General features: G+C 41.0%; 1 protein-coding gene across 2 annotated transcripts in view; it reads right to left on the bottom strand.

Moving 5' to 3' along the window:
* Positions 1-14257, bottom strand: part of fstl5 (follistatin-like 5) — a 194583-nt gene that overhangs the window by 68791 nt on the left and 111535 nt on the right. For both annotated transcript variants that reach the window (XM_084353823.1, XM_084353822.1), the window contains exon 7: positions 1333-1499. In XM_084353823.1, coding sequence (XP_084209949.1) covers positions 1333-1499 — 167 coding nt within the window. The remainder of the gene's footprint in view (positions 1-1332; positions 1500-14257) is intronic.

Raw genomic sequence — 14257 nt, forward strand, 5'->3', positions numbered from 1 at the left:
TAAGTAAATAAATCTTCCAATGGACCAAGTGAAAATTCTTAAGGAAAGTCTAACCTGCCTCACTGAAATGCTCCTTTTTAGGTGACTGTTTCCTCCATCGTATCCTCCCTGCATGTAGCTCGCTGTCCACATTTATTCTGCTCCATCATGCAAACAAACCGTGTACCTATCAGCTGTATGCTGGAGATCAGACTGGAGACTTGACCACTTAAGTAAAAGAAGCGTGAATTTGCCAAGGCCGCCCCTTTTTTCTTTTAACAGAGAACACACAGTTAAACTCTGATATTTAAACATTTCTCTAGTGGACATCAAATACAATATAGCCAACAGCAATAAGAGATGGGGGGTTTTCTGACCAGAAACTTTTAACTTACTGGCAATTTCCCTCCAGCCAGCCGGCTGGGGATGGGTACCGAAACCTTGTATTAAACGGGACCCGAGGCTGAATTAAGAAATGCTGTAGCATTGATCAGTTCTGACGTTAACGTTTCTTTTTTCTGTACTTTTTAATGTTTTGGTGTAATTTTTCTTCACGTTGTTGCAGCCTGTTACCAGTGACTCAGCAGAGGGAGGAGGACTGATACTGACGGATGTCTGTGTTCATTCTCTGTAACTTCACTCAGTATTTTGATGAATTATTTTATTGACAGTGTTTTCACTGAGATATTATTGAGTTTATGGTGATTTTGCTGTGTAAATATTATTGTTGCTGCTCCAGAAACAATTTATTTAATTCTGTATCTGTTCTGAATGTATTATTTTGTGTTACAATAATATTTTTCTTTTAAAAAACAATTATTTAAAAAAAGACAAATCCCTCCAGCTGGCACCTTCTTTAGGTTTTTGATGTAAAAGGAGACGGTACTGTTCTGATAACACGTCATATAAACTCCACGAATCCACCGTTCGTCATCCACGTGCTTTCAACGAGTGACAGAAAATAGAAACATGGCATCGGGCTCAAAATGGCGAGCCAGCTATGACTCCCCAACAGGAAGCAATGAAATCGAGCTGATTTTGCATTCAGTTAGGATGTGATGTTAAATCAAAGCAACAGTCTCTAACTGTATGTAGAGAAATTAAGTCTAATTGGTCATCAAAAATTGATTCTTATGGTTGGTGGTTCAGGACCGTCGTCAACCCGAAGCATCAGTATTTGAGCCCAACAATCAACTGTCTTCTCTACAGAAAGTTACATATTGTTGCTTTAAGGGTAATGAGAAATCTTTTAATAAAAAATATACTTGGTAAGATTTGGATTTTTTAAGTTATCTTCCCATCTAACGACCTGTTAACAGGTCATTAGAGAGAGTGAAGACAGCCAGCTCTTACATTGATGTCTTCCAGGTTCAAGGAGTTCAGGTACTGATTGTTTCTCTTCCACAGTATAGGAGGCCTTTGCTCCCCAGCGATGGCACAAGTCAACACGGCACTCTGGCCAACTGTCACAGTGGTGAGGCTCACTTTCTGGTCGTCTGGAAGGGTTAGCAGGTACACATCTGTTGGAGAGAGGAAAAAATAACCCAATGTTAGATGACGAGAAGATAATTTAAGTTTTGAGACGTTAAATGCTGAGATAAAGCGGCAAAAGTCTGGTTTAACTTTTAAGTTGAGTATGTTTGCTTGAACATGGAAAAATAACAGTTTAAGTCACTCACACTAACTGAAATTTGATGGACCTTTCTTTCTTGCAACAGCTCATAATACAGAGGAATAAACTCGCTGAGTTACTTCACAAAGCACGGATTCATGTTCTGCCCACATTTTTCTCTTAATGAAGTCTGAAAACAAGAATACAAAAACTCAAGAGTGTCTCAATTAGCTGCTGCTGTGCTATAGAGGCAGATGTTTTTTTAGTTAAAGACGCACTGAGGCAGCACAATTATTGCAATTTGCAAAGTAATGGGAAAGAATTAAGTTAAATGTTCTGTAAATACTTTGCATAATTTATATAATGATGCCATAATGGGAGTTCTAGTTTCTCTATCGGTCTCTCTGAGGACCCGGGGGCCACCACCATGTACCTCTTTTTTAGCTAACAGGACAAAAAAGACACCCTTGGGAAGCACCAGTGCTGCTGGTCTGTGGATGCTGCTTTGTAACTAGAAGTTGGGGTGTTTTTAACATGCTTAGAGTTCTGAGAGCTTCTAACAGGCTAGCCTCTCCATGTTGTTGTAAAAGCCCAGGAGTGCATCCGTTCTGAGAGTAACATGAAAAATAAAGAGCCTGCACTGCCAGAGAGGTTCTCCATGGAAACGCAGGCCTAGACCTTGGCCGGAGTCAGTGCTGTCCTCAATTCAACATTCCTCCAGAAAGTTATTGCATGTTCCTAGCGATGATGAGATCTATTTGTGCCCTCTGTGTTTAATTTTTACCCATTAGTGAGAGCAAATATTGGCACAAAGACAAGCTCGGGTGGGATGGTGAGAGGTCAGCGTGGCTTTGGTTGGTTAACGCCTTTTGTGCGTCCAGTGTTTTGATGAGACAATGAGCACAATGTACACTCATCCATTCTTTGGTGGCATTATGTAACATGGCCTGTGAGAGAATGCTTTTTAATCTTTCTCTTGGGTAATGAGCAACGGAGCAAAAGGAAACAGAGACTCAATTTGTTCTGCTCCTAAGGGCATGAAATACAAAACCTAATGAAAGAGCAGGTCCAGCAGACAGTGTTCACTTGCCACAGCCCGGAGAATAAGGATGAGAGCACCTTCAATTACAGCGTGACTCCGGTGGCCCTGTACCAACGGCTTCTGAATGCTTTTTTAACCTCCTAACTTATTTGCTGTGTTTGGTCCACTTGTTGTGTCTTTGAACTGTGAACTCAGCGAGCCTTTCAGATCTGGGCCAATCAGTCTGGAGCCGTGAGATACTTCTTTTCAGAGGGAAGCACCGAGTTAAGACTTCTAATCCATCATTTGACCCAATGAAACCCTGCTTAAGCCCGGCAAGATCTCTGCCAAGATTGCTTTAAAATTAGAGGATTAATAACAGCCGTGTCTTCTGAGTGGAGTACAACTTTCAGTTTAGATGATGATGATGATGTTAGGGAGAGTGGATCCAACTCTGGTCATTTATGGGGTTAGATTTTTAACACAACACCAGCAACTTAACGGTTTGTTTTGATGTTATTATTTCACATCTGTTTTTTGTTTTTATATATTTGCAACATAAAAACTCATTTATTTCAGTTTTTTCACATTAAGTGGGCTGCATACTCAGAAGGTCATTTGCATTTTCTAATCTTTGTGTTTCCCATTTGTCTCTTCACCGTCTGGTAATAGACTCAGTACTGGAAACTGTGGTTTTCAACTTGCTCTTTCAGCAGGAAATCCTGGATCCTTTCCCTTCCTCCCGGGCTGTCGGCTGGTCTGTCTGAATGGTCAAAGGTTATCGCCCCCAAAAATGAATTGTTACATGGAACCATCTGGAAAGGCGCCACTAGAAACTCGCATTTTTTTAAAATACCTAGCAGGTGATTAGATGAACCATCCGTCTATCATGGGCTAACTTCAACCAGTCAAATCAACAGCAGGAGAGCGCTGACAGCCGAACCTGTTGGTGAATCCATCTAGAGCCAAAGTCGGTCGAGAGAAGAGTGAAAACACGTTTTCCATCGAGAGAAGCCTTTAGTGACGTTCTCTGCTCTTCTTTCAATTAAATATACTAACTGTAGTACAGTATATACTACTACACTTCTGATATAACTGATGTTTGAGCAGCTACACTGACCTCGTGAGGAGCCACCGTAACTGCTACCACACCTGTAGCTATCATCATCATCATAGTTTGAAGCCTGGCAAGATGGTTTCGTGAATGAAATGTATTTCAGTAATACAGCTGGGAAAGAAGTTTGAATGAGCCATTGGCTCGCTGCATCTCACTGACACTGACAATAATTCTTGTTGGGTTTGGATGATACACTTTGTTCTGTGTTTAACTGTAGAAGAGAGATAGGAAGTTCAAAATAAAGTGTTTCAGTATTATTATGCATATCTAATCATCTCTCTCTGGCTCTCTCTCTCTCACACACACACACACACACACACACACACACACACACACACACTCACACACAGTTAGAGATGAGAAAACAGTTTAAACACTCACTAATGAGGCAATCAGTCTTTCATTTCTCAAAAGCAAACATGAACGTATTCATTCATTAGTCAGTCCCTTTCATTGGTTGATGATAAAAATGTCTTGTGATGGCCTGCACAGAGGGAGATTCATCTTGTCATGAACGTAACCCGTAACTAGAAAAGGGAGGTTTAAACGGTACATGAAAAGCAATAACCAACTTCATAAAGTGACTGAAACATTTCCCCTGTGCACATCATAATGTGACAGGAATCATTTGATGGAGCCCGTTTCATCAGTTTAGAGCTGCTTGTATGTAATAGAGGGGTGATATGAGCGCCAACATGGCCACACAGAGAACAAACGACTGGAAAGAGATGAAAAATGTTGAGGAACAGCAACTTTGCCTCATTAAAACTGTGTTTGATCTAGTGAGGCTAAAGTGGAGCAACTTTAAGTGTGTTAAAGTTCAGAAGAAGAGTAATTCTAACAACAAACTGGGTGACTGATGCTGCTGTCTTTAGCTGTGATTTTAAAACACATTCGCTCTTCACACCTTGACAAAGTGGATCTGAAGCAGGAAATTACAACAAAATGCCCGTACAACAGTAAGACACTGTAGAGCCGTCCTACTTCTCAATATCAAATTCTGGTGGATTTTTCTCATTTGGCAGTGAAACTTAAGAGCTGAAGCACAACGTGTCCTAAACTGAGGTGAGAGAGTGCCTTTCAGAGAAAGCTGAGCTAAATTGCTTGAGACCTTTTGACTCTATTATTTGTTTGGCATCACAGACCCACTGGGGGGGGGGGTATTGTGCAAGGATCGTTTACAATGGTGATGACGACATTAAATATGATGACAAACAATCAAACACTCTTCAAAGTATCTGCTGTGATCTTCATGGCGCCAAAAAATAGGTTCAGTGAGGCAACAAACAAAATGTACAAATTATAAACAATCAAACTATTTTGCAAGATTAGTTACCACTGATGTCAGAGGTAAAAGTGAATGCACCTCTAATACTGGTAACAACCTCTTATTACCTTCTCTCCTTCAAATACATTTGAATTTTGGCGTTAAACCTGTTCGAACTGTCTCACGTTTAAGTTGGGTGCAGATTTACAGGGTTTGAGGTTAAATGAAAGCTAGTATTAATAGTTAAATGTGGCAAGAAAATGGTGGTTAAAGGTGACTGGATTTACCAAAACAAATGCAAATATATGGAGATGTAAAGCAGACAAACTCTTAGGATGGCATATAAAGGCAAAAGAAGAACAGAGTGAGGAAATGTAAACACATTAAATCAGCCCTGATGCAGAAAGTGAAGAATCAAGAAAAGTTTATCTTCCACCATCACGCATGGCTAATCCAAGAGCCTCCTCCTCCACTGACACTATTAACACTACAGCCAGCAGATCAACACACCATGCAGCCACTTGGTGCTCCTCGTGGAGTTGAGGTGGTGGTGGGCAGACACGCTGACAAAAATCTCCTTCAATAATGTCCTCCCTAACCATTCAATTACAGCCCCCTTGTATCTTGATGCTTTGGAATACGCTGCAAGCAACAAACTCGATTTGCCGCTGATCCCCTGGGGAATAGAAAAGTGTGAAGTTATCGGGAGAATTCAAAAGAAGAAAGTGGGCAGACAGGCGGCCAGGCAGGCTCCGTCATAGCTTTGGCTAGTGGATGGAGGAAGGAGGGGAGGGAGGAAGGTAGAGAAGGCAAGTATCCGACCTGAATGAGAAACCCTCCTCAGAGAGATGGAGTCTGGGCTGTTGGAACTGACTCAAACACTGCGAGTCCAGCACCTCCTCTGTGAGAGATTTATCAGCGGAGGAAGTGGCCTTGGCTCCTCTTTTTGGTCTGATTTGAGGCCTGAGGGGACTCAGCCTCCTGGGAAGGATCAACCTTCACCGTCCAACCTGTAATTAGTGATTAACGGTGGAGTCCAGACTTTTGATTTACTCTGCTCTGCTCCCAGAATGGGATGTTGGTCAGTGCCACGGCGAGAGGTAAATCACCTATTGCACTGGAGGCAACAAGCTTGTCAGGGAAAATAGCCTGGGCCTGCAGGACGTTGTGAGGGGCCGGCTGTATGAAGACAAATTGCACCAAGGTTGCTTAGCCAACCCCCTTACTCCATCCTCTATCATGCTCTGTCGCTCTCTTTCTCCAACACATGCTCGCTCGCTCTGTCTCTCTTCACAAAGTCTCTCGTTCCTCTAACACACTCCCTCTCTCCCCTCAATGATGTTCAATATTACTGGGGCTGAACAGTTGTGTACCCCCAATTGCTTTGAGTTTGACATTTTGATGTGGAGATAAAAGTACTTTCCCTGATGCTGAGTATTCATAGCCCATACGCAAACACTCAAAGGGGAAAAAACACCCGAAAAACAGAATACACATTCATGTGAGTATTCTCTGATCTTGATGGTTGGGTTGATTTGTGCCAGCTCTCTCCCAAAGCAAGAAGAATGGAGTTTCTGTTTTTGATTCGGAAGATGAGCGACTCAGTGGACTTGAATGTTTGACAGAGAAAGAAAATAGTTTTGAGTGCTGAAACACACGTACTCCCTTTGTTTTCCCAAGGAAAATACTTATTTTTGCTTTTAATGTGGAGCTGCTGCTAAACAAAGTGTCTCCCTTTACAATGAGGCAACAATAACAAAACGCTAATCTGTGGATTTTCATTACCCATAAAGACGCACATGTTGCGTCACGTCTTCTTCGCACTGTTAAAGGTCGTATTTTTTTCTTCAGCTGTTAACAGAGACATGACTCAGTTTAGCAGAACAAAGATGTCCCCTGACTGTGATGTTGAGTGAGGAAACACAAATGGAAGCAAGTCAGACGAAGAAGAAAGAGAGGCAGTCCCCACATAAAGAAAATCAGGCCACACAGAACCATATTGTAACAGTTATAATGTATAGCTTATGTAGGTTACAGCCTTCTATAGGCAGTTATTATAGTCTGTCTCTTTAATTAATAATAATAACAATAATACAAGCGGATAATTAAAACAGAAACAGAAAACTTTTCAACTTTCCCTCCCTTCCTGGTGTTTCTCTGTGGTATCACTGCTTCAAGGACAGTTAGCAGAATGGCTAACACTAACAGCCTGGCTACTGTCCAAAGCAAAAATCAACCGTAAGAATCCCACTGTGGCTGAAAACCCTGATCTCAGGTCTATGAAAAGGCAGAGTGAAACACCGCGTTGTATTAATAAGCAGGCAGGTTTTGTAGCTTACTGATCTGGTAGAGTGAATGCTGGTTTTGAGGCGGTGAGGCAAAACATGAGCGGAGAAACAGACTTTGAAACAACAGCGGCGCTCTCCATCGAGTGAATGCGTGTTTTACTTCAGTTTCTCTCACGCTCCCTCTTTACATCCTTTCCCTCCTCCATCAGTGGGGTTAGGTTTAGGTTTGCACAGTTCCAGCCATCCATTATCTGAAACTGCTTATCCTTTACAGGGTCACAGGAGGGCTGGAGCCGATCCAGCTGACACTGAGCGACGGCGGGGTACACCCTGGATAAGTCGGCAGTTCATCACAGGGCTGACATACAGGGACAAACAACCGTTCACCCTCACATTCACACCTACAGACAGTTCAGAGTGACCGATTAACCTAACTTCTGCATGTCTTTGGATTGTGGGAGGAAGCCGGAGTACCCACAGTTATTCCAGTTATTCCCCTGGTTAGCTCCCTGGGGATAGCAGCCAGGGAAAACAATGCCTCTGCCTGTTTTGGTTGCACAATGGCCGACATGTTTCCTTTGCTCCTTAATAAAACCTTCATTAACTGGATGGCAAAGTGAAAGCAAGACTCATACGGAACCAAACTATTTGTTGATGTCTGAAAGTTTGACCTTGTTTTGTTTTATTGTGAAAGCCATTCATAAAACCAGTGGGGTTTTTACATTTCACCAGCACATTTCTTGTCTATTAGGTTTTATTATTTTATTACTTGCGCAAAAATAAACAATCTTAATACATAAATAAACACAGACACAACACCAGACAGGAAAATATGAAACAGATGTGACGTCGGAGGCTTGTTTTCTCAACATAACAGACTCGTAATTAAGATCGTCTGAGCATCTTTGAAGGTATTAACTTCAGTCAACATCTTCTGAGACAGTCATACTCCACATCTGCACCGCTGAATTGATCAATGTAAATAAATTCATGTTTGTTCACATGGAGAACTCAACAGCTCAACTTTAGGTCGAAGAGCTTTGGCATCATTTTGAGGGCAGAACAACCTTTGATGTTGATTCTGAGCTTTTCCACTTAAATGAGATTATTTTAAAATGCTCCCAATCCAGGAAAAATACCCTGGGCACGACTACAGTGACCAGTGCTTCAGGATCTATCAGCATCTCCTGCCTCATCATTCTGCCTCTAGAGAACCAGAAGAAATAATTGTGTTTCTGCAGAGTTATTGCTATAACACGTTAAAAAATGCAGAAATTACAGGTGTTAGGTAAAAGGCGCGAGGACAACAATTACCCTCCTTCTCTCTCCTCCCACAAACATTATAAACATCAAGATGGCTGTAAAATATTAACAAATGGCCTGAGTGAGTGCATTACCTCTGGCTGATCACCCTCAAGTCTGTTTCCAAAGCAGCTGTTGGGAGAGATCCTGAGGGACGGCCAGCATTAGTATGCAGCAGAGCCTAAGAGGAGCTCTAATTGGATTAATTTTATCACAGCTACCTTGTGGAAAACAACTAATGAAAAATCCCCTATCTCACTGCAATAAGTAAATCATAGAGCACTTAAGCTATAGCATAAGAGAGACTGTGATTCAGTGCTTCCATCATATTTCACCCACATACGCCCGCACGACTTTAAACTATATCAGATTGCACTGTTTTGTATTTTATTGAGAGTTTAATGTTAAGTAAAGCTTGTTCCTTCTCTACTCTGAGTAATATAAACCTGTTTGTGTGTGTGTGGCTTGTGCATGTGACAGCACTGGATGAGCTGTGATGTAAGTTAGCTGAGTTACGTAGCGTCTTGTCCATGAGTGGATCCTTCTTCTCAGTGATACGAAAATAAATTAGTTCCCATGTGAAACTGTTAGCAACAAGGTCTGTGTACAAGGTCTGTCCATCCCAATGCCGATGGGAAGTCAGGTTAAGTTTTATAGTCCATAAAATATTTCTGGAGCTTCACAGCAAAACCGCATTGAAGCATTCTCCTAAACAACTGAAGTAGGCAGGGACTTTAAAAACTGAGGAACAGAAGAGAACCAACGGCTCCGTAGAGCTCAGCCTTTGTAATCTAAATCTTTGTCAGCCCCGAGATCCCAAACTGAGTCAAAAAGACGTTATATACACACCTTTCATTAAGCCAAGCTCTCATTGTAGATGCTAAGCTAACCACATCTGAAGTCAGTGCATGAGCGTGACCACGCGTCTCTGTTGAAAATATTGTCTTTTTACATCAATTTGGGATCTCAGAGTTCTGGAGACTTTGATTATGCCACAATTTAAATTTTCTTTTGGTTGTTTAATTCACATATTAAAACAAATCCCCATCTAATTCAGTTGATTAGGAGAATGCTGCAGCACATTTTGGATGCGAAGCTCCAGAAATGTTTTGTTGAATACAAAAATTCACCCGACTTTCCATCCACATGGGGCTGAGAGAATAATTGCTACATTTTCTTCTTGGGTGAACTTATTGTTTACGTAAGCTGGTCATGATCTCTGCAAAGACACATTGCTGCTGAGTTGTTGAGGTATTTTTTGGAGAATGGAGCTCCACAAACAAAGTGTCATCTAGTTCCATTATATTGAAGATAAGGCAGACATCTCTGTAGCCATTACCTCAAAAACTGGAAACTCACACCAAAACAATCTAGATGTGTAAATAGTGTTACAGGTACAGGTAAGAGGAAAAACGTGGCTTTTTGATTGTGGGGTGAACTGTCCCTTTAAAAGGTACAGTACAGTCAGCTTGCATGGTCTACTGGTTTTTCAGCAGCTTCAGCATCACAACGCAATTGAATAGCTGCACGGCTGCAAATGGTGCATGCCAACACCTCCAGCTGGATGACAGGAGATGGTAAATGTTGAGAAAAGGGGATGGATGCAGCAATCTGTTTACACTGAACTGCTAAACAATCCTGACAGCCAGAAAAGCACATTGAACCTCGCTCAGTCAGAGGCTTTTTCTTACTGTGAATTTAAACCGGCCGGTCTGTGGTGTGTGAGCACTGCTGAAGCCTTCAGGCATTGAACCCACAAAAAGTCAGACCTCTGTAACCACATCACTGTCCGCAGAGCCAGCTGCCCCGTCAACAGCAGGACAGTCGCTGGACAAACGTCTTTAACAGGCTGAGTAAAAAAAAAATTAATGGACAAAAACAGCTTCCAAGTAAACTCCATGAAACGTATGCATTCACCTCGGCTCTGCATCACTGTAGTAAAAATGCAGAGCTCATACTGAATCTGGGGCTCTTAAGTGATCATTATCGACTTCGTTAATAAGTTCACCACATATAGAAAGTGTAACTGGGATCTGAGTGAGCTGAGCTGCTGCCTGCACAGAGCACACATTAAACACCTGCAAGCAGGAAAAATAACGCTTGGAGCTTTAAAGGATGCATGAGGTTTTTGCGGTGACGCACTTCTCTGGGGAGCGGATGTGGATTGCTGGAAAGACTTCCCCTTTATTCAGATTTATTTTTCTGTCAAACTATTTTGAGTTCCAGCATTTTCATCATTCTGTGTTCTTTGTTCTTGTCTACGGTTACAATGATGTGAGATTTTCACGATACAGTAACGCATAAAATATTATCAATTAACGGTATCAGGGTATATGATATAATATTATTATTATTATTATTATTATTATTATTATTATTATTATTATTACTACTACTTTCAGTTACAATTACATTTAAAGGAATGAAAACAGAATGGTTTTATTCTTGGTAGAACAAATACTTTACTATAATTTCACAAAAAAAAAAGACCGTAGCTGTCCCTCTACCATCACTGCTTAAAGTCCCTATTGGGCGACCTGCAAGATGTCAAAGACAAATCAAATATACTCTTATATTATACAAAATTTGGTTTTGCCTCCACTGATCTCTGAGAAAAAGTAGAGGGACATGGACCCAAAGCACGGCAGGACGTTCAAAAGAAGCAGTTGATGTGAGTCCGAAATGTCGGAGGTGAAGCAGCCAGTTTTTTTTTAAAAAGAAAAAGGGATGGTGCGACAGTGCTGGAGCTGAGGCCAGACAGATCATAGAAAAGCTTTAAGCCTCTGCTCCTCAAGACATGAAAGATACGAAAACAGCAAAAAAAACTGAAGATGTTTCAATCCAGAGTGGCAGGAGAAGTTCAGCTCACATTCAGACGTTTCCAGCAAAAGCATTGTTTTCCTGTGGTAAGTGAACCTGGCGTGTGCTCATCTCATGTGCTCCTCTCGTGCACGTTGCATCACTTTTTTTCTAAGAGTTTGTGGACTCATGAAAGTTATAATATTCCCATTGTTTCCAGCGCATGTCACTGTGCTGCACTACTGCTTTCACTCTCGGCCACAGAAATTTGTGCACGTGCAAACTGTTCTGCAGCATTTGTGAGAGCAGGCAGGACAAATCATAGGGGATCACAGCGTTTGTGCATTTTGCGTGGTTGAATGTAGATTACACGGTTTGTGGTTATCTTAAACATACTTCTGGTATTTGATCTATAACTCTGTAATATCAGTGGCTTGATTGGCTGCCCAAAAATTAGGCAGCATAAACTCTGACAGACAGACAGACATGAACTTAGATATTTTTTAAAACACTGAGTGTAATTCAATACCTTAGATATGCGAATGTACACGGTATGATAACCATCTTTTTTATCATCATGGTAAACCTTAAAGCTGGTTGACGCTGTAACTCCTGTGTGATGCATCTTCAACCTTTAACATTTATTTTAAGTCATTATTTTAACTGTCATCTTACTTAGTTTATATTAATTTCACAGTGCTGAGTTGTGAATTATTCCAGTTCATGCAACATAAATGAGGAGCTTAGAGTTAACTAAACCCAGTCAGGTTTATCTGTCACGACCTTGATTAAATTACACATTAGAAACAGATTAATATGTTCATTTCCAGGCAAAAACAGCTCCGTCTGCAAGTGTGGGTCAATATGTAATTGTTAAAAAAACACAAAGCCTTCACTTTGTCATCAAGCTGAAGAGGAAAGAACAATCGTCCTCCTCAGAACGGTTCAGAAAATTGGCTCGTGTTGAGAATCACTTGAATTAGAAAAGTAATTCAACTTCTTTTAAATCTCTCTAACACATTCTGTCACATGTTGGAAAATGAACCATGAATTATAAAACCATTTTAACACCACTTCTCACAGTCTGTGAATGGAATGCTCAGCAGGGGTTTTGACAAGTAAAAGCCTGAGTATCCATTAATTGTCTCGGTGCCACGAGTGCTGAATAACAGCAAACTTGCCTTAATGGAAGGAGCCTTCCCCGGAGGAGGCCGCCTGTTGGTTTGGATGACTAATTATAATCTTCACAGAAGTAGAGAGTGTAAGTCAACTCATTTCTGAGCTGGGCAAACTTTCTGCAAATGTAGGGATTACACCAGACTTGGAAACACACAATAGAGCTGTCTCACTTAAAACAAAAGACGATGAGAAGGACGACAAAATACACTGAATTAAATGAAACAAAAAATAGACAAAGAAATGCAGAAAAAATGCAGAAGAGCCAGAAGGAAATCACTAATTTATAGCCCAAATTATCTTGTTTACCCAAATTACACCCACTCAAAAGAGTTTACACATGCCATTTGTTTTCTTTAACCAACATTTCAGTATTGGCAAGTCAATGTGGTAATTCCCAACCACAGACAGCAACAACAGTTTCCTGTTCCCATCACTGTTCTGACCTCTAAACAGCAGCTGAGCAAATAATCTCACCACAAGGTCCATTTAGGGGTTTAACTGGATGCTCAACATACGACCCTGAAGAAGGCGCATGATGCTACTCAACTCATTTTTAACATGAACTGTGAATATTTTTAAGAATAAAGGCTTTTAAACCTTTTTCCAGAGGAGTGGCTTGTGATGTTTTAAGCTAAACACGGACATGAAGTCAGCTGTTGGTAGTTCACGTTTCTGCAAACATCGGATACGTTCACATTTGTGTCATAGGCTGTGTCATGTGTGTCATATCACATTCACATTACAATTATATGAGCTAAGATATTATACGAGTCCTGAGAAGGACAGGATGGTGATGGAGTTACAGCTGCATCAAACCACCGGATACTTTTAAAGGAAACCTCAGGAGAATTTCCAGCTAGAATTATAAGGCCATAAAAGATGTTGTCTTAATCATAACCAAGTGGTTTTTGTGCCTAACCCTTACCATTTAACATCTATCATCCATGACAACTGGACCCATGCAAAGCTATCTGCTGACGGGGATCGTGTGATAACACAAAAGCTTCACAACAGCGACTAAATGGACCTCGTGGTGAGATCGTTTCTCATTTCAGTCAAGTATTTTTATTATCCTTAACTTGAGTACATGTTGGTAAGTGACCAGCCCTGTCCTTTTTACGTGAAGTGCTCAAACACCCTTTATAAAATGACATATATGTAGTGTAGATACAGCATGTCTCGGTCTCTTTATCGTGATCTCAGGTCAAAATTAAATCCATCTCAAACCCTATATTTGATTTACTATAGACTTTTTCTTACTTGTTAGTTAAGTTGTCAAAACATAACCTTGCCTTTTGTAGCTACAAGAAGAGAGTGTGAGAATAAAATATATTAAAAAAAGCATAATGTTACTGTACGTTTGGATCAGGGATGATCCTCCCCGATCCAAACGTACAACATTCATGTTGTTTTCCTTAAAAAGACACCGTCAGTCTCCACCTTCAACTCCTGCAAACTGTTTGAGGGCCACATCAACATTACAACATGATGGATCACATTACAGTCTATCTAAGTTTCCCACCAGCCCCTCAGGAATATCGCAGGTATATAACAAGACTTGTAGCCTCAGCAGAAACCAAAGAGCTGTATCTCCTGGCTGTGCATTTTGTCAGCAGGTGTCAGGGTTCAGATCAATAACTTGGCACCCAAGAAACATCAAGCAGGAGTGAGAACCATCCCACGGTGCAGCACA

Source organism: Pagrus pagrus (assembly GCF_965226575.1).
Source record: "Pagrus pagrus genome assembly, chromosome: 5".
Lineage (NCBI taxonomy): Eukaryota > Metazoa > Chordata > Actinopteri > Spariformes > Sparidae > Pagrus > Pagrus pagrus.